Source organism: Peromyscus maniculatus, chromosome 12, assembly GCF_049852395.1.
Source record: "Peromyscus maniculatus bairdii isolate BWxNUB_F1_BW_parent chromosome 12, HU_Pman_BW_mat_3.1, whole genome shotgun sequence".
NCBI classification, from domain to species: domain Eukaryota; kingdom Metazoa; phylum Chordata; class Mammalia; order Rodentia; family Cricetidae; genus Peromyscus; species Peromyscus maniculatus.
Window position 1 is genome coordinate 78,050,350 of NC_134863.1, and position 19,465 is coordinate 78,069,814.

Here is a 19,465-nt window from a genome sequence, read left to right on the forward strand (position 1 = left end):
GGTGAACCATGTGCCAATACTGTGTGTCCCCCATACATAATTAAAGAAAAATGAGAAAGATAGAGACGGGTATGGTCAATCTTCAGTACATTTCATACAAAACCCAAAGAAATGCTTCAGATCTCTTAAGAAGAAGAAAGGAAGATTATTTTCATTTTCTACCATTATTCTCATTTTCTACCATAAAAGGCAAGAATATGCCTCATAAATGCTCTCATATATAGGATTTCCCTGGATATAATGGGATAAGCTTTGCTGTAAAACAGTCATGACATTTCTGACATGGGAGTAGCTCGTTGCCTTTTTGGGTATTAAGGAAATTACAACACCTCTAAATATACAGTACAGGAAACTATTCAGGTGAAATTGCAATTACAGAAAGATTCCAACATTCTTCATTAATAAAAGAGAGGGCAAAAGAATGAGCAAGGCTGAGCCTATTTGGTACCACACCTCTTGTCGATAGTACTTAAGCCAATCTCTCCACATTGTGACAAAAAAAATCTTCAGAATCTTCTCAGTTACATCCAGCAGAACTCCTTTCAACATGGCCTACAGCTGCTGCTCTGGAAACTTCTCCTCCTGCTCCCTTAGGAGCTGCTTGCCTTCCTCAGGGTCCTCCTGTGGTTCTCCCTACCCCAGCAACCTGGTCTATACCACTACCAGCTGCTCTCCCAGCACCTGCCAGCTGGGATCCTCTCTGAACACCAGCTGTCAGGAGACCTGCATTGAGCCCATCAGCTGCCAGAGGTCCTGTATGGTATCCAGCCCCTGCCAGACAGCCTGCTACTACCCCAGGAGCTCCACACCTTGCAGTCCCTGCCAGGGAACATATGCTGGGTCTCTGGACTTTTGGTCCAGCAGCTGCTGTTGCCTGGGCTATGGATCTGGAAGCTGCTACTCAGCGGGCTGTGGATGCAGTGGCTTCAGATCTCTGACTTATAGACTCTATGACTTCCCTTTCTTGAATGATGGGTCCAGAATCTGCTACCCAACCTACTTAGCTGCTAGTTCCTGTCAACCTTGTTGTTGACAGATATTTGGGCTTGGCTTTTATGGATTCAACTGTTAATTTCTATATCCTGACAATATCAGTGTCAATGTCTCTCTGCTTACAACTATTGTTCTCCTGCTTAACCCACTGGAACTCTTCATCCTTCCATTGACAGATCTTTACATCTTCAGCTTCTTCTGGATTCTTATATTTTTGTTAACTGCAAGTTATGTCTTGCTCTCTGTCCTAAGCATATATACATGTCCTGTGTCCTTTTCTTCTAAGAGCATTTAAAAATAAAAAAAAAATAATCTAATAAATGTGTGCATTCTGGCACCTCCATATATTGTCTACTTTATTATTTTCATATTTCTTGTTTTTAAGAGACTTAAAGATCAAAATGGTTATCCAGATGTATTTGAGAACATATAATTTTGCTTTTGTCACATTAGTTATTGGTGGTAATCAATTCTAGGAAGATTGCCATATGCATCTGAAGAGTGGGTTAATCAACAGTCAGAGCTGCTTGATATTGAAGCAAAAGAATTTTCGCTGATCCAGAGAATCAAAGCAATTAGGATGTGACTAAAATGTAAACATCAGGAACAAGATGTTATAAAATTTATAAGGTAAGGCCTCTACATATACAAAATTATCTAAGGTTAGTATTTGAGTATACATGTTCCACCAAGAGATTACTGAGTCTTGAACAGCTTTAAAGCCCAACCCTTCCTGGCTCACATGCATGCTGACTTCCCTGTCTCCCAACTCTGAGTGTTATCCATGTCTCATCTCCAACGTACTTAAGAAGTAGGAAACAACTTTGTGTTATTATTCTTAGTCTGAGTCTTAAAGCACAGTAGAACTCAAGGGCTCAGCCATACTTTATTTGACAAGTGTTTTAGAAATCTATCAGTGTAGAAGATGCACAAAAGAAGATCAAAGAGGAGAATTATGGTTAAAAAAGATGGGGAGCACATTTTGAAGTAGCATTTATAAGGTACAATTGATATTCTAAATTCAAAGGGCTTTCAGATCATTAAGGTCAATCATGGAATCGTGGACCTCTGGGTCTTGCCCACAAGAAAAAGCTTCATCTCTTAGTGACTCATACTGTGTCTTGTCCTACATTCCCATAATCTTATGAGGGAAGAATAAGAATAATGGAGGGAATTATTGTCTATTGGTCTAATGTAACTTTGAGATATCCAGCTACTTAGCAAAAGAAATTATATATATATATATATATATATATATATATATATATATATATAATTATACATCTCTCTATAAAATGTATATTATATAATTATATATCATATATTTATATATAAATATGATGTGATATAATATAATTACATATCTATATAAATGTGATATATGATTATATACATTATATATGTACACACACACACACACACACACACATATATATATATATATATATATATATATATATATAGAGAGAGAGAGAGAGAGAGAGAGAGAGAGAGAGTGCAAAGGTAGTTTATTCAAGGTGTTGAACTTGCCAAAATCAAAATATCATGTGTTGTGTTATAGTCCTGACATGGATCATCTCTGTTAGCATGCTGCATGGAATATAGTAATATCTGACATAGACTATTCATTTAACACTAGGAAATATGGGAGAGACGAGGTATTTTGACCATCATAGGCATAAAGAAGCCTCACAAAGTGTTTGAAACTTTGCAATGTTTATAGATCAAGTAATCACAGAACCTGGATTCTTAAAGGAATTTCTATACTTTATTCTTTCCTGAACCATTTAATTTAAAACACACAGCTCCCAGTGGAATGAAGGAATCTTCACCTTCCCACTATTCTGGAAACTGCTTCATATGAGTAGGTTTAGCCTATTGCCTCTACCTTATTAGCCTCATGTGAAAAACTCATAAAGAGTAAAAATAAGCAGATTTAGGCAAAGAACTAAAAGGGAATAATCTAATTCATTTCAAATATATTTTATTAACTATTATGTTAAATGATAGATTAATAGAAAAATATTTCATGACATCTTAGGAAGAAATCTTTTTTATATTAATTCTTTGAAAATTTCATGCAACATGCTTTGATTATATTCAACCCTCAACTTTCTCCAGGTCCCCCTTCCTCACCACTTTACTTTGTTTTATCACTATGTATTTTATTAATCTCTCAAGTTTAGTTTGCACTACCCATACACCCTTAGATGTGAGGCCTTTCCCTGGAGAGTGGTTGACCTTTTAGGGGCTAACCACTTAAACAAACTGACTCTTTCCCAGCAGCTCTCATTTGTTAATAGCTCCTCAGATAGGGGTAATACTTCATGCCCACCTCTCTGCTACATGCTGTGATTTGATTTAGCTTGAGCTTTCCCAGGCACTGGGTGCTATCATAACCATTCTGAATTCATATTGCGAAAGCCCTGTTTTGCCTGTAAAACCCCATTTTTGTGTAGTTCCACTGCTTCTGGCTCTTACTGTCCTGCACTCTCCTCCACAATGATCCTTGAGCCTTAGCAAAAGGCGGCATGACAAAGACGTCTCATTTAAAGATGGATATCCTGCAGTCTTTATTTTCTGTACCTTGACTGGTTGTTCCTCTTTGTGTTAATCAAGCTTTTCTGATGAGGGTTGAGAGAGTCATTCATGTATGGGTATATAGTAATGCATTAGTAGTTTTTTAATATTTTTAATACAGTTCCCATGTAGCAGAATACAGGTAGTAGGTTCTCCAATAAGGTCTTACTCAAGGGGTTAGATGTGAATCCTCCACACTGCCAAACACAGATGAGACCCCATTGCTTCCTCAGGCCACATGACAGATACTCTGATACTAATATATGTTTCATGCTCTCATATTTTGTGTGTTTTACACTTTAACTATATTTTATTTATTTTTGTTCCTTTTTATTTAACAATTTTATGCAATATATTCAATCATGTTTCCTCCTTTACTTACTCCTCCTGGGTCCTCCTCCCTATCTACCTATCCACACAGCTTCATAGCCTCTCTCTCTCTCTCTCTCTCTCTCTCTCTCTCTCTCTCTCTCTCTCTCTCTCTCTCTGTAAGTGAGTGAGTGTATGTGAATGTTGTCTGTCTCTCTCTCTCAAATGAATGAATAAAACACCCCAAAAACAAAAAATATAAACAAAAACAAAAAGCTAATAATAATACAAAAGAATGCCAAAATGAAACAAACAAACAAAAACTTAGAAAAGCATGGAATTGTGGAATTGGTTTAGTGTTAGCCTTCTTGTCCTGTACATGGGTCCTGTCCTGGAGTGTGGTTGATATAACCCTCCATTGAAGAGAACTGATTTTCCCTTTGTCAGTGGGTACCAATTGTAAACAGCTTCTTGGTTAGTGGTGGGAGCCTATCTCCGTTTCTCCCTCTAGTGATGGGATCCTGTTTAGCTTGGACCTTTGTAGATGTTATGGGCTCCATGTTCTCTGTGAACTCCTGTGCATCCACCTGTTGTTTCTAAAGATTGTTTCCTTAGGCTTATCCATCACTTTTGGCTCTCAGAATTTTCCACCTCCTTTTCTTAATGGATCCCTTGTATTTTTTTCTTTATTTTATTTTACATACCAACCACAGTTTCCCCTCCCTTCTCTCCTCCTCTTCCCTCCCCCAACTTCCTGGTACCTCCCCCATCCACTTCTCTGTCTCCATTTGGATGGGGTAAGGTCTCCCTTGAGAATCAACAAAGCATATAAGCTTTGAGTTTTTACAGTGGTCCAAAATACCAGCATGTATTAGGCTATCTCATTGCTGTCCTTTGCCGTCAACAGAAATTTAATCATTGTCTTGCTTTCTCTGTTATGCTCATTGTTATTTATTTTTTCTTGGCTTATAGTGTACTCTTTCTACTAGAAAGTGAAACATAGATAATTCTGTATGGTCCACATAGAATAATAATGAAAAATTGCAATGGAGACAAATATGGATAATCTTTGATGGGTTTTGAATGAAATCTTAAGTAATGTTCCCAGTTCACTAATAAATGGAAAAAGCACACTACTCTCATTCTACACAATGAAAGACAAGCATGTATTCCTCATTACATTCTGTGACAAAACATATAAATATTACATCAAGAGGAAAAGGAGGGATGTTCCCAGACACGAAAGAGTAAGCCTTAGTGTAAAAACATTCATGGCAATTCTGACATCTGTTTTCCTGACATTCCTTTTGCTATAACAAGGAAATTGCAACACTTGTAAATATACTGTACAGAAAACTATGCAAATGCAACTGTAATTACAAAGAACTAATTGAGTTGTACCTTCGTAAAAGAGGAAGTACACAAATATGTGAAAGGTGACCCTGTTGGGTACCACACCTGTTTCTGAGAGTACATCAACCCATCTTTCCACAAAGTGACATTTAAACTCAGAATCCTCTCAGCTACATCCAGCTGAGCTCACATCTCCTCTCACCATGGCCTACAGCTGCTGCTCTGGAAACTTCTCCTCCTGCTCCCTTAGGAGCTGCTTGCCCACTTCAGGTTCCTCTTGTGGCTCTTCCTACCCCAGCAACTTGGTCTATACCACCACCAGCTGCTCTCCCAGTACCTGCCAGCTGGGCTTCTCTCTGCAAAGTGGCTGTCAGGCAACCTGAATTGAACCCACCAGCTTCCAGAGACTGTGTGGTGTCTAGCCCCTGCCAGATGCCCTGCTACTACCCCAGGAGCACCACTCCTTACAGATCCTGCCAGGGGATGTATAATGCATCTCTGGGCTTTTGTCCTGGGAGCTACTATTCTCTAGGCAATGGATCTAGAAGCTGCTTCTCTGGGACCTCAGGCCTGTGAATTATGAAGTGTCTGACTTCTCTAGTGTTTTTTTTTTTTTTTTTTTTTTTTTTTTTTTTAATGGAGTGAGATTCTGCTGCCAGCCTGCTTGGCTCCTAGACCCTGTCAACATTCCTGTTAAAGGTTATCCTGTATATCCGGCCTCTATGATTCAACTATTCAGTTGCATACATACAGTCTTACAATATGCAAGCCAGTCTCTATGCCCTGTAGCCATTATTTTCATGCTTATTCCCGAGTACTATTTTTTTTATTCTTCCGTTAACAGTTTCTTCATTTTCAATTTTGGACAGATTATTGGAATTGACTGCCATAAATTTCTCTTACTTTCTATACTGGTGATATATGTATGTGTGATTTTTTTATTTTCTTACAAGAGTTGTTGAAAACAAAATTTTCATCTAATAAATTTCTGTTCTCTGACACCTCAACATATTTCTCATTTTACTATTTTTATGGGTTTTTCAGTTATAAATTTGAAAGATTCAGTTAAAGTATCATATGATTGTGCAACCAGATTTGGGAACACATAATTCTGTATTTTATGTTTCTTAGTAGGAATATTCAATTCTAGGATTATTTCCCTGTGAGTCAGCAGGTTGAGCTCAATGGAATCAGCATTGAGATTCATGACCTTGTATTTATTTCTTAATGACACAGGACAACAAAGTCATTAGTATTTGAATTAAAAATGCAAACAATTAGAATAAGATACTTCATAATTTACATGATGAAGTCTTTATATAGACAAAAAATTCATGAATCTAGTGTTTGCATGTAACTTCTAGCCATGATACATAATAAATGTGATCCTTAAACGTCTCTGAAGATACACATGTTCTGATTGGTTTAATGATGATATTCCCACTTCCCACTATTGTGGGATTATCTCTATATGTCATCTCCCAGTACAAGCAAGGAGAAATACAGTGATTGTTGGTGGAGAAAACTGGATTCTGGAGGTGATGACAATCTGCTGATGCTTCTCTGTGGCTCATCATCCATTATCATAAGAGTAGTGCATCTAAGAAATGTTAAATGATTTTATTCACTGGGTTTAGTCTGAGTTCCACAGCAGAGTTAAAGCCAAAGACTTGGGTGCAATTATCTAAAAATATAAAAGAGATATTGCAGACTATCAAAGTAAACAGTAGAGAAGGCTAATGATCATGTTGTTATTATTTTTGGTTTGGTTTGGTTTGATTTTTTGAGACAAGGTTTCTCTGTAACAGCCCTGGCTATCCTGGAACTCACTTTGTAGACCAGGCTGGCTTTGAACTCACAAAGAGCCACCTGCCTCTGCCTCCTAAGTCTTGGGATTAAAGGTGTGTGCCACCACCACCTGGCAGTAAATGATCTTATTATCAAGCTTTAATGTGTAACCAAGAGCAATGCCAGTAACCTGGATTGTTTTTATTTTTGGGGGGGGGGGGGCATTTAGAACGCCTCATCAAAAACTCACAAAGAGGTACCTCACATTTGGCACAAGACAAGACTTTTTATTTATTTATTAAAGCAGTACAAGGCTTTGGGGATGAATATGATACTCTCTGTAATACAATAGGAAGTTTCCATTTGGCTGTGTAAAACATCTTTAGAATTACCTGTTCCTTGCCCAACTCTTTTCTCTGTCCCCTCAAGCCCTCACCTACTTAAACTTTCTTCCCCATTATTCCACTTTTTGCTTCATGCCACCTGTGTTCTACTGTCTCCTCCCTCGGTGTTATTTTTCCCTCTTCCCATCGTTGGTCCCATTCTAGTTTCCGGAACTCCACAGATACACTAAATCAAACACACAAATCTAAGGATTCAACACGAAGAGCCACATGAGTGAGAACATGAGATGTTTGTCCTTCGGGGCTGGATTTCCTCACTCAGTAAAATGTTTTATGGCTCCATCCATTTGCCACATTTCTCCCTGAATAAAAGTCCATTGTAACATATATGCAGAAGGCTGATATCTACATGAGGCCTGCCCTTTGCAGAGGGAAAGTGGCCAGGACGGGGGCTGAGGAGCAACTGTGATCAAGGTGTAAAATAATCATAATCATCATAATCATAATGAAAAAGTCCATTGTATGTAGGTGCCACAATTTTATTATCCATTCATCCGTTGATGGACAATTTGGCTGTTTCCATGTCATGTCTCTTTTGAATTTAAACCTGTGGCAGTGCAGAGAATAAGTGACTGTAGGAAGCCCAGCCACAAATAGGGCATCTACTTAGCATGCACTCCTCCAATATCCATGGCCATCAGTAGTTGAGCTATACACAATTGATGGAAGAGGAAGAGCCAATTTTCTTTAAGAGTGTGGATCCAGCCTGGTGGTGGTGGCATACGCCTTTAATCCCAGCACTTGGGAGGCAGAGGCAGGCGGATCTCTGTGAGTTCAAGGCCAGCCTGGGCTACCAAGTGAGTTCCAGGAAAGGCGCAAAGCTACATAGAGAAACCCTGTCTCGAAAAAAAAAAAAAAAAAAAAAAAAAAAAAAAAAACAAACAACAAAAAAAAAAAGAGTGTGGATCCAGTTAATCCAGCCATGCACCAGGGGATGCCCTCCACACAGTAGGATATGGACAGCATAACTTGAGTCAATGGGTTAGTAAATTAAAAAAATAGAAGTGGGTACCAAAGATGGGTGAATAAAGGCATGGGAGTATTACATTCTATGCCAAATAAATGTCTGAGAAGAGTTTATGCCAGGGAATTGAGATAACTATGATGAAATAAATTGTATAAAATTTTTCAAATATTAATAAAATTGTTTATTTTTTTTTAAAGGTTTAAGAGGAAAGATCTATTTTAACAGAAAGTACATTTGGGTGCTACTTTTAAAAAGAACAGAGATTGGGGGACCTTTAGGGACATTTGGAAACACTCTCAGAATTGTTCACATCAGAATCTGATCCCCAGGAAAAAAACTTTTCTTCACTGACTTCCATCTTTCATTGGTTGAAGATGTATAATTTTCTGAATTCTCATAACTTCCTCTTCAGTTACCGCAGTATGACCTTTAAGATATCAAGGACATAGTCAAGTGAATATTGTGTACACTGCAGGAAATTCGCTTTTTATGGAAGGTATATGAATCCATTATTGTATTGTTTCCCATAACCTGGCCTCTGGTCGTCTGTGATAACATGCTACAAAGAATAAAGGAGTAGGAATCATAGATTTCTCATTTAGATGTGTGAGAAAGAGAAAGAAAGTGTGGTTCCAGTCTCAGAAATTCTTATCTGTCATCACCAGGAAGTGGACTGATAGAGTGATGGGAGAAGCTTGACTTAAATACTCAAAGTTTGATGATCCCTTACCTTTAGGTGCTGTGATCTGGGCGATGGGGGAAGTGTTGCCCTTGTGGGGGGATCTGGTTATGGAATAGCTCTCTGTTCCTAGAGCAGTCAGGGAATATGTGGACAGAGAGCAAGGAGTCTGGGAGAACCGTCCCTGTCAGCTCTAGGACTTCAAGCCCTTACCTGTTGGTGCCTAGAGCTAAGCTGGCAGGGAAAAGTTGGATTGCATGGTCAGGGCATAAGGACTCCTTATCTATGGACTCCAGGAGCTGGCCAGACTAGGGAAATATCTGAATTCTTAATGAATCTCAGTGCCCTGCTCATTCTTGATCCAGGTTTTAAACATATGACTGCTAATGCAATCAGGGAGTGTTTAGTATTTCCACAAATCTGTTGACTCTGTCATATTAGTCACATCTAAAGGATCTAGAATAAATAGTAAAAATAAAAAGACATTATAGGCTTTGAGAAAGAACCACTTGGATCTTAAACTACTTTGTTTCAAAAACATTATTATTAATAATGTTTATACCAAATGATAGACTGACAGGAAAAGATTTGATGATATCTTAGCATAAAATTATTAGTAAACTTGAGTGCTATGACATAACTTCTTAATTTAAATATTAATAATAATTATTATTAACCACATTGTTGCCAGAGCACTCAGATTTGGACATCAGCATGATCAATATCAAATGTTCTTTCCACTAATCTTTTATAATATGGACAAGAATAGGGAATTGGCTAAATTTCTGTGATATCTCACGAGTACAAATCAGACTACTCTGGGTTAGTTAGACAGAAGTAGAATGGAGCAAGGATAAACAGTAGAACAGTCCATGAAAGAGCAATGTAATAATCACATTCAGAGTTAGTATAGGGTGTGGGGGAAAGATTCAGAATTTGGCATAGAATGTACTGCTCAGCGAGGGACAGAAGCATGTGTATGTCCTTTCTGCTAGAAAACTATTCCAAATTAACTTTAAAATAAGTGAAAACAAATAACCATGCAACATACAGAGGTGAAGGCAGTGAGTGACAAGCTAAGGAAAAAAAAAATCTGTGAATGTAAATTAGAATATGTGCTTCTTTACATTGTGTGAAAATTGACCTTTGCTAGAATAGTGTAATTGGGTTGTAAAATGAAATTGACTTGTACATCTATTATAATAATATAATCGATATATCAAAACATATAGTACAGTAATATAATCAAAATAATAATCAAATATATATATTCAGACTTCGTACATTTATTTTTTCTTCATGTTCAATTTTGCTGAAAAGAACACATGATATTGATCACACTGATGAATAAATATGAGTGATAAAAACAATAATAATAATTTAAATCAATTGTTGTAGCCTCGTTATCCTTTGCTTTACATCTAATATCCACTTATAAGTGAGTACATACTACATACGGTGTTTGTCTTTTTGTGTCTGGATTACTTCACGCAGGATAGTTTTTTCTAGCTCTATCCATTTGCCTGCAAATTTCATGATGTCATTGGTGGGTTTTTTTGGAATTTATTTTATTTTTTTATTATTAAGAAAATTTCTATACATTTTACATACCAACCATAGATCCCCTCCCCTTCTTTCTCGCGCCCCCAGCCTCTCCCTCCACCCCATCCCCATTCCCACCTCCTCCAAGGCAAGGCCTCCCGTGGGGAGTCAACAGAGCCTCATACACTCAGTTGAGGAAGGTCTAAGCACTTTCCCTTCACCGAGGCTGTGTATGGTGTCCCACCATTGGCAGTGGGCTCCAAAAAGCCAGTTCATGCACCAGGCATAGATCCTATTCCCACTGTCAGAGGCTCCTCAAACAGACCAAGCTACACAACTGTCTCACCTATGCAGGAGGCCTAGGCCAGTCCCATGGAGGCTCCACAGCTCTTGGTCCACAGTTCATGAGTCTCTACTAGTTTGGTTTGGTTGTCTCTGTGTAGTGGGTAGCCATAAGTTAGATATAAAACCTTAAACTCACAAATATAAGATAGATAGGACATCTTCTTTAATATTGTAACTGTAATTCTTGCTCGATAATTGTTTTGTTATATGTAATTTTACCATGTTAAAATTAAAACCTTCCTTTTTAAAAAAAGAAGAAAAGGGGAAGTGCTGTGGATATCACTCTATATAAATAAAACACCGATGGCCAGTGACCAGGCAGGAAGTATAGGTGGGACAAGGAAAGAGGAGAATTGGGGAAACAGGAAGAAGGGGGTAGAGACACTGCAGCCATTGCCAGGACAAGCAGCATGTAAAGACGCCGGTAAGCCACCAGCCACATGGCAAGGTATAGATTTATAAAAATGGGTTAATTTAAGATATAAGAACATTTAGCAAGAAGCCTGCCATGGCCATACAGTTTATAAGTAATATAAGCGTCTGAGTGATTATTTTATAAGTGGATTGTGGGACTGCGGGGCTTGGGGAACCTGGAGAGAAGCCCTCCAGCAACATCTCTGTACATTTCCCCATTACGATCTTGATGCTCCTTGCTCATAGAATCCCTCTTCTCTCTCTTTGACTGGACTTCCTGAGCTAGGCCTGGTACTTGCTGTGGATCTCTGTATCTGCTTCCATCAGTTACTGGATGAATGCTCTATATTGACAGTTAGGGTATTCACTAATCTGATTACCGGTAGTCTAGTTCAGGCACCCTTTCTGCTATTGCTAGTAGTCTAAGGTGGGGTCATCCTTGTGGATTCCTGGGAACTTCCCTAGCACTCTATTTCTCCTTATCTCCATGATGTCTCCCTCTATCATGGTATCTCTTTCATTGCTCTTCCATTCCATCCCTGTTCCACTGGTTTTTATTGTTGTTGTTTTGTTTTTTGTTTTTAACAGCTGAGTAATAATCCATTGTGTAAATGTATCACATTTTCTTTATCCATTCTTTGGTTGAGGGACATCAACCCCAGGGAAGTGAGGTAATAAGGAGGACCCTAAGAGAGACATGCATGGATCCCCCTAGGAAGAGGAAATAGATAAGATCTCCTGAGTAAATTGGAAGCTGGGGAGGCAGGAGGCTGGCGAAGAGGGGATGTGACAGGAGAACATGAGGGAACTGGATGTTAGAGTTGGGGGAGGGACAGAGAGGAAAAGCAAGGAAAGAGATATCTTTTTTTTATTTAATTTAATTTTATTTTACAATACCATTCAGTTCCACTTATGGGGTTAGGGACAAATCTGGTGCTAGGGAAATTCCCAGGAAACCACAAGGATGATCCCAGCTAAGACTCTAAGCAATAGTGGACAGGGTCCCTGAACTGGCCTTCCCCTGTAAATCAGATCGATGACTACCCTAATTGTCATCATAGAACCTCCATCCAGTAACTGATGGAAGCAAATGCAGAGATCCACAGCTAAGGACTGGGTGGAGCTCCCGGAGTCCAGCCAAAGAGAGGGAGGAGGGATTCTATGAGGAAAGGAGTCAAGATCATGATGGGGAAACCCACAGAGACAGCTGACTCAAGCAAGTTGGAGCTCACTGACTCTGGACTGACAGCTGGGGAACCTGCGTGGGACTGAACTAGACCTTCTGAATGTGGGTGACAGTTGTGTGGCTTGGGCAGTATGTGAGGCCACTGGCAGTGGGACCAAAATTTATCCATCCCTGGTGCATGAATTGGCTTTTTGGAGCCCATTCCCTATGGTGGGACACCTTGCTCAGCCTCGATACAGGGCAGAGGGCCTTGGTCCTGCCTCAATTTGATATGCCAGACTTAGTTGGCTCCCCATGGGAGGCCTTACCCTCTCTGAAGAGTGGATGGGGCTGGGGAAGAAGAAGGTAGGGGTGAGTGGGAGGAGGTGAGGGAGGGGGAACTGTGGTTGGTATGTAAAATGGAAAAAAAAACAAACTTTTAAACCAAAAAAGTAATTTCAATGAAGAAGACATGTCATAACACTGCTGAAACTTATGAGGCATTTCTTGCTAAAATGTCTTCAAGTGTCTTCTTGTCATTCAGTCATTTCATATAATAATAAATAATAGCTAAGAAAATGTTTTTTGAAACAAATTAGTTTAACTCACATATAGATATTTCTCTAAAACTTAAATTTTATTTTATTCTTATTATGGGTTCTTTATGTGAGAGTAATGAGATAAATACAACAGATTAAATCTAACTGTGTGAAGTGATTATATAATAGAAATATAAAAGACTCCTTGATAACATTTAGAGTTGTCATTTTTTTTAAATAAAGATGTTCAGGAAAGAACTAACAGTTGACATTGCTTTATAAATTCATGTTCTACTGGGCACTGATAGGCAAACTTGAGCAGGTTTCAAATCCTTTTTGAGTCCTCCCTCCTGTCTTAAAAAAAAGTTAATAATCTTAGTCTCTGTCTGTCTTGTGTCTAAAGGCTAAATGAACATTCTTAGTCTCGTATTACCTCGTTCCTTAGAGCATTCTGCCATGCGTGATCCCAGGCAGGGCTATAGCACACAGTACTTATGATGGATTCAAGCTCCTTCTTTAAACTACGTACTTCCTGCAATCTAAAGAATATATTTCTGGCTTTGTACATTGGTATCTTAAATGTCACCCTAGGCTGATAGAAGGACCCCACTGTCATTCTTTCCTCACATAGCTATGAGAAGCCAGAAAATTATATGATTTTACCAGTGAAAGAGAGATGAAGAAATGTCTTTACCTGGAAATCAGATACTGTGGTGGACATTTCTGGAAATCATTCTAAATGTCCCTGAAAGTCCCTGGAATTTGTCAAGCCATTTATTTTCTTATAGAACATTCCCTTTCCTACTACACATTTTTTCCATTTAATGTTTGCTTTTCTTTAAAATATCATAGAGCCAATGATACTAAACAAACTGTACCCAAGATGTTGATGTACATTCTTTTAAAGTTTAACTAAGACTAATGAATAAAAGCTGTTCAATATTTCTTAGCTATATCACTCAGGTTGATTGACATTGCACCTGGGAGTAGCACCAAGGGATTGCCAGCACAGCCTGAATCTGGATCGTTGTGATTGTCCTTATACAACGTGGAGATAAGATACAGAGATATTCCCCAACAGCGGGGGCATGGAAAGCAGCATTCATATGAAACAGTGAGTGTCTGTCCTGGGAGTTCTTTAAGGCTCACTTTTACCTCGGATGAAAATTTACATTTAAATACTAGCTTTAGGCAATCCTTTTCTCTATATAGACCTCACCTTAATTACTTTGTTTCATTAGTCAGCAGAAATGTATTTCCCAAATCTCACACAACTCTCACTGTCAATGTGCCTATTTGCAGACACAAATGGTAGTCTTTCTAGAAATAACTACTCCAAACAAGGATCACAAAAAATGCCAAGTTATTTATTTGTTCCTAAGATCTAATCACAGAATCATAATATATAATTTAGTGTACACACCTGTAAAAGCAAACATTATAGTAAAAACAATAATAATGTGAGCAATATACTGAGGTGTCAGGTTATACAAGTTTATTTAATAAATTTTCATTGTCATATACTGTTGGATAACAACCAAATAGAGCACATATATGTCAATATTACTGTTGGTAAGGCATAACCATGATTACTCATCCCAGGTTCTACCAGAAGTTGAGAAGTTCCTATTAAAAGAAAGAGAGGATAGCTATAAGTGATGAACATGAAAACAATGGGTACAGGATGCAGAGACATTGACTTCAATATTGTAGAATGTACACAGTTAACAGCTGATTCCAGAGAGACGTGATCCACATGTTGGAACACAAAATGAAGGTTGGTAGGTATTAAAAAGCAAGTAAGTTGGGTAGCAGAAAGTGAACATATTACTTAAGGAAGGGAAAATAGGGACTTCATAATTCAGAGATTGTAGGCTTCTGGATCCACAGTCCCCTGAGAAGCAGCTTCTGGATCCATAGCCCAGAGAATGGAAGTTGCTGGACCCACAACTCAGAGACCCAGCATATGTCCCCTGGCAGGGGCTGAAAGATGTGTAGCTCCTGGGGTAGTAGCAGGGCATCTGGCAGGGACTGGACACCACACAGGACCTCTGAAAGCTGGTGGGCTCAAGGCAGGTCTCCTGACAGCCACTGTGTAGCTGGCAGGTGCTGGGAGAGCAGCTGATGGTACTGTAAGCCAGGTTGCTGGTGCAAGAAGAGCCAGAGGATGAACCTGAGGAGGGCAGGCAGCACCTACAGGAGGTAGAGAAGTTTCCAGAGCAGCAGCTGTAGGCCATGTTGAGAGGAGATGTGAGCTCAGCTGGATGTAACTGAGAAGGTTGAGTTTGAATGTCACCCTGTGGAGAGCTGGGTTTATATACTCTCAGCAACAGGTGTGGTACCCAACAGGGTCATGGTTGTCCTATTTCTGTTCTGTCCTCTACAAATGAGCTACTCACACATTTCTCTGTAATTGCAGCTGCTTTGGAATAGTTTCCCTCAAGGTCTATTTATTGCTGTTGTAATTTCATTGTTACAGCAACAGGCAGTCAGCTACTGCTGTGTCATAAATGCCATGATTGTTGAACACGCAAGATCATTTCATCATGTCCAGGAAAATCTCTCTTTTTCCTCTTGACATACTTATTGTGTGTTTTGTCATAGGACTTTATGAGGAAATGGTTTCCTTCATGTGGTGTGAAGTAGGAGTATCTTGTCATCCCTTTATTAAGGAATTGGTAGCATTGTGTCGGACTTGATGCGGAACCTATTGAAGATTGACCCCATTGTCACCATCCTTTGTAAATTTTTCAAACTTAGCCCGTGTTTGTTACTCTGCATTGTTTGCTTTTATTTCTTCAGTTTTTTTTTTTTAAAAAAAGGCCACACACATAAAAAAACAAGAAAAGGAGAGAAGAGAAAGGAAAAACTGAGCAACAGTGAACCTGAGTAGAGGGAGGAAGACTGTGTGAGCAAGGGGGAAACTGAGGGAGCCTCACAAGTGCTAAGTTTTGGACGATTCAAATGGAGTTAAGCTGGTAAATGGCCGGGAGGTGAGAGGTGGAAATGAGGGTGCGACCCGGTGCCTCTGACATGTTGTTCAAGGTAGCACTGGATTCTCCTGTGTTCAGCACGGGAATTCTACTTCCAGCACCCTAAGCCTCAGAGATTTAGCTGACCACAGGTCTCTCTGCTAAGGTTTGTGCAGAAACCTTGCTTTTCAGGTACTGCTGTGAGGCGACAATTCAGCCTGGGGAATCTAAAAGGGTTTCTAGGAGACTTTGACAGCCAAATTTAAACCAGTTTTCCCCTTCTGCTACAATGCGTCTTGAGTCTGCATAGGTGTTCGAGGCTTTTATCTTTTCCTGAGCCCTCTCTTGTGGAAGAATCTAGAAAAGGAAAAACGTGTATGAAAGCTAAATATACCAAATCTTGTTTGTGCCATTTTGAAAATAAAATGTATAGTTGGTGAGGAACATGGGTACCACTTTTCAGAACTTTGAAAACAAGCCAGTAAAGATTAAGCTTCCATGTCAGTACTATGACTTTTCCATGTTCTTTGACTCAGGTTGTCTTTAGCAATATAGCCCCATCACCAATTTCTTTCTTTCTTTCTTTTTTAGTTTTTCAAGACAGGGTTTCTCTGTGTAGCTTTGTGCCTTTCCTGGAACTCACTCTGTAGACCAGGCTGGCCTCGAACTCAGAGAGATCCACCTGGCTCTGCCTCCCGAGTGCTGGGATTAAAGGCATGCGTGCATCAAAGCCCAGCCCCAATTTCTTGAGGGTAAGTAAGAACAATGACAATCAACCTTTAGTGTTTGGGGTTCCAGGGAGCCCATTCTCCAACAGCTCTGGAAGAAGAAGCACATGCCTGGCACTGAGCTTTGTATTTGATAGCCTATGTTGTCTCACAGGGGCATTGCACCCCTGCTATATGTAAGTGTGTGTGTGTGTGTGTGTGTGTGTGTGTGTGTGTGTGTGTGTGTGTGTGTAAGCTTCTATAGTAGTTTCTTTTTGGCTTTTCAAAAATCTTCGGTTTTAGTTAACTATTCCCATATACCCCTCTTCTTTGTCCTCCTACCCCTCACCCCTCTTAATACTTCTTGTTCCAATATTCCCCATTCCACTTTATTAACACCTACATTCCACTGCCTGTCTCTTTGAAGCCTCCCTGATGGGCCTTTACTATTTCCCTAACTTATTTAAGTATTCCAAGTAACACATCTAAAGATTCAAAGCCAACATCTATGCATGAAAGAGAACATGTAGTGTTTGTCTATCAGGCTTTGAATTACTTCACTCAGAATTATCATTTCTAGCTCCATCCATTCATCTACAAATTTTGTAATTTCATTTTTCTTAATAATATTCCACTGTATAAGTGTACTGCATTTTCATTACCCATTCATCAGTGTTTGAAGATACCAAAAAAAAAAAAAAAAGAATTCCTGGCAATGATCCTATTTGCAATTTTTTATTTTAAAAAATTCCTAAGAATAAAACTAAGATAAAATATGAAATTTTTATGTAATAAAGACTTTACAACACTGAGAAAAGTAACTCAAGAAGATGCTTAAATATGGAATGACCTCCAGTGTTTATGGATCAGTCTGATCCCTGTTGTAAAAAAATGGTAATCATATCAAAAGCAATCTTTAAATTTAATATAAAACAATACCCATAGAAATTTAAGGGTTATTCTTCACAGAAAAAAAAATCCTAAAATTTATATGCAAACACAAAAGACTTGGAATAGATCAAATAACCTTGAATAAAATATTGATAGACATATCAGATCCTGCATTCCAAGTTATACTACAGTGCTACAGGAATAGCAGCGGTGTGGAACTGGCCTTAAAAACTGACATACAATTGAAGACCTAGATGTAAGGCCACTATCCCATAGCCATCTTTCTTTGACAAAGAGGTCAAAAATATACATTGGATAAAAGATGGCATCTTCAAAAAAATGATACCGATCAAACTAGAAAGCTACAGGTAGTAGAATAAAACTAGATCCCTACCTTTCATCCTGCTCAAAAACTCAACTCTAAATGAATCAAAGATTTTAACATAAGACTTGATCCCTTGAATCTGTTAGAGGAGAAATTAGGAACTAGGTTTCAGTTTAGAACTTAGGACTATCTTGAGAGTGCACCAGTAGTGCAGGCATTAGGACCACCAATTTATAATAGGACCTCCTAAAACTAAATAAAAAGCTTCTGTCCTTCAAAGGAACCATCGCTGGAATAAAGAAACACTCAGAATGAAAGTCTTTGCTAGCTGTACATCAGATGGGGGTGGGGGTGTTGAAAATATGCAAAGAACAACAACAACAAAAAGTACCCAGGAAACAAAAAACAAAATAAAAGATAGAAAATGGAGCTAAATGGAATGTCACAATAGAAGGATGTTTATAGTTAAGCAAAGTATTTAAAACTTTTCAACATCCTTAGCCATGAAAATCATAACTATTTTGAAATTTCTACTTATATTAGTCAGAATTGCTAAGATTAAAAAAAATGGCAATAATGCTGACATGATCCTGGTACAAAGGTAACTTTTAGTTACTGATGGTAGGATTGCAACCTGGTGCAACGACTGTGAAAATCACTACAGAGGTCCCTCCAAAAGCTAGAAATAAATCTACCATATAACTCAGTTATACTACCCTTGGGCATATACCCGATGTACTTTATATTCTGCTACTGAAATAATTGTTTATTTATGTTTAATGCTGCACTATTCACAATAGCCTGGAAATGAAAGCAGTCTAAATGTCCATCATGTTGTATTTAAATTCTGAGTGATTTGATGTTAATAATCATAGCTAAAATACCTAAGTTGAAGACTAAAACTCAAGGTTTCTTGAAATTTTATCCTAAGATTTCATGAAATGTTTTCCTATCAATCTATTATCTAATATGATACTTAACAAAACTCTTTAGAAACAAATTACTTTAACTCCCTTAAAGCTCTTTATCTACACATAAACTTTTCTTTTTTCTTTTATGTTTTATTGTGGCTCCTCTCTCCTCTCCATGAGGATAATGAGATGCAATTGATCCCATCTATTCATATTAATCCATTTCCATTACGGATAGAATACAAAGGGCTCCTTGATTACACTAATAATTGTATATTTTTGGAAGAAAATAATTCAGAAAAGAACAAAGAATGGAGACACCTTCAAGAATTCAGATTTTACCAGGCTTTGGTGTACAAACTGAGGCAAATGTCAATCCCCTTTTGAGTCCTCTTTTTCTTCAGTCTGAAACTGTCAATAATCTTTTGTTCTCTCATATGTCTGGAAGCTGAATGGAAGTTTTGCCTTCTAATACTTTATTTCATGTAACATGCTCCCACAGATGACATGGCACATAGCATTGTAGGTTTCCAAACATTTTATGAACAATATCTTCTCTAGAGTTTTCTCAATACTTCTTT

The 19,465-nt window shown here is 38.4% G+C and overlaps 1 protein-coding gene across 1 annotated transcript; it reads left to right on the forward strand.

The window, feature by feature from the left end:
• Nucleotides 1-547: 547 nt before the first annotated feature.
• Nucleotides 548-1,033, forward strand: LOC102915497 (keratin-associated protein 13-1-like). Its single transcript, XM_016006417.2, has one exon. It carries the CDS (start codon nt 548-550, stop codon nt 1,031-1,033), a length of 486 nt encoding a protein of 161 aa, XP_015861903.2.
• The last annotated feature ends 18,432 nt before the right edge of the window (nt 1,034-19,465 follow it).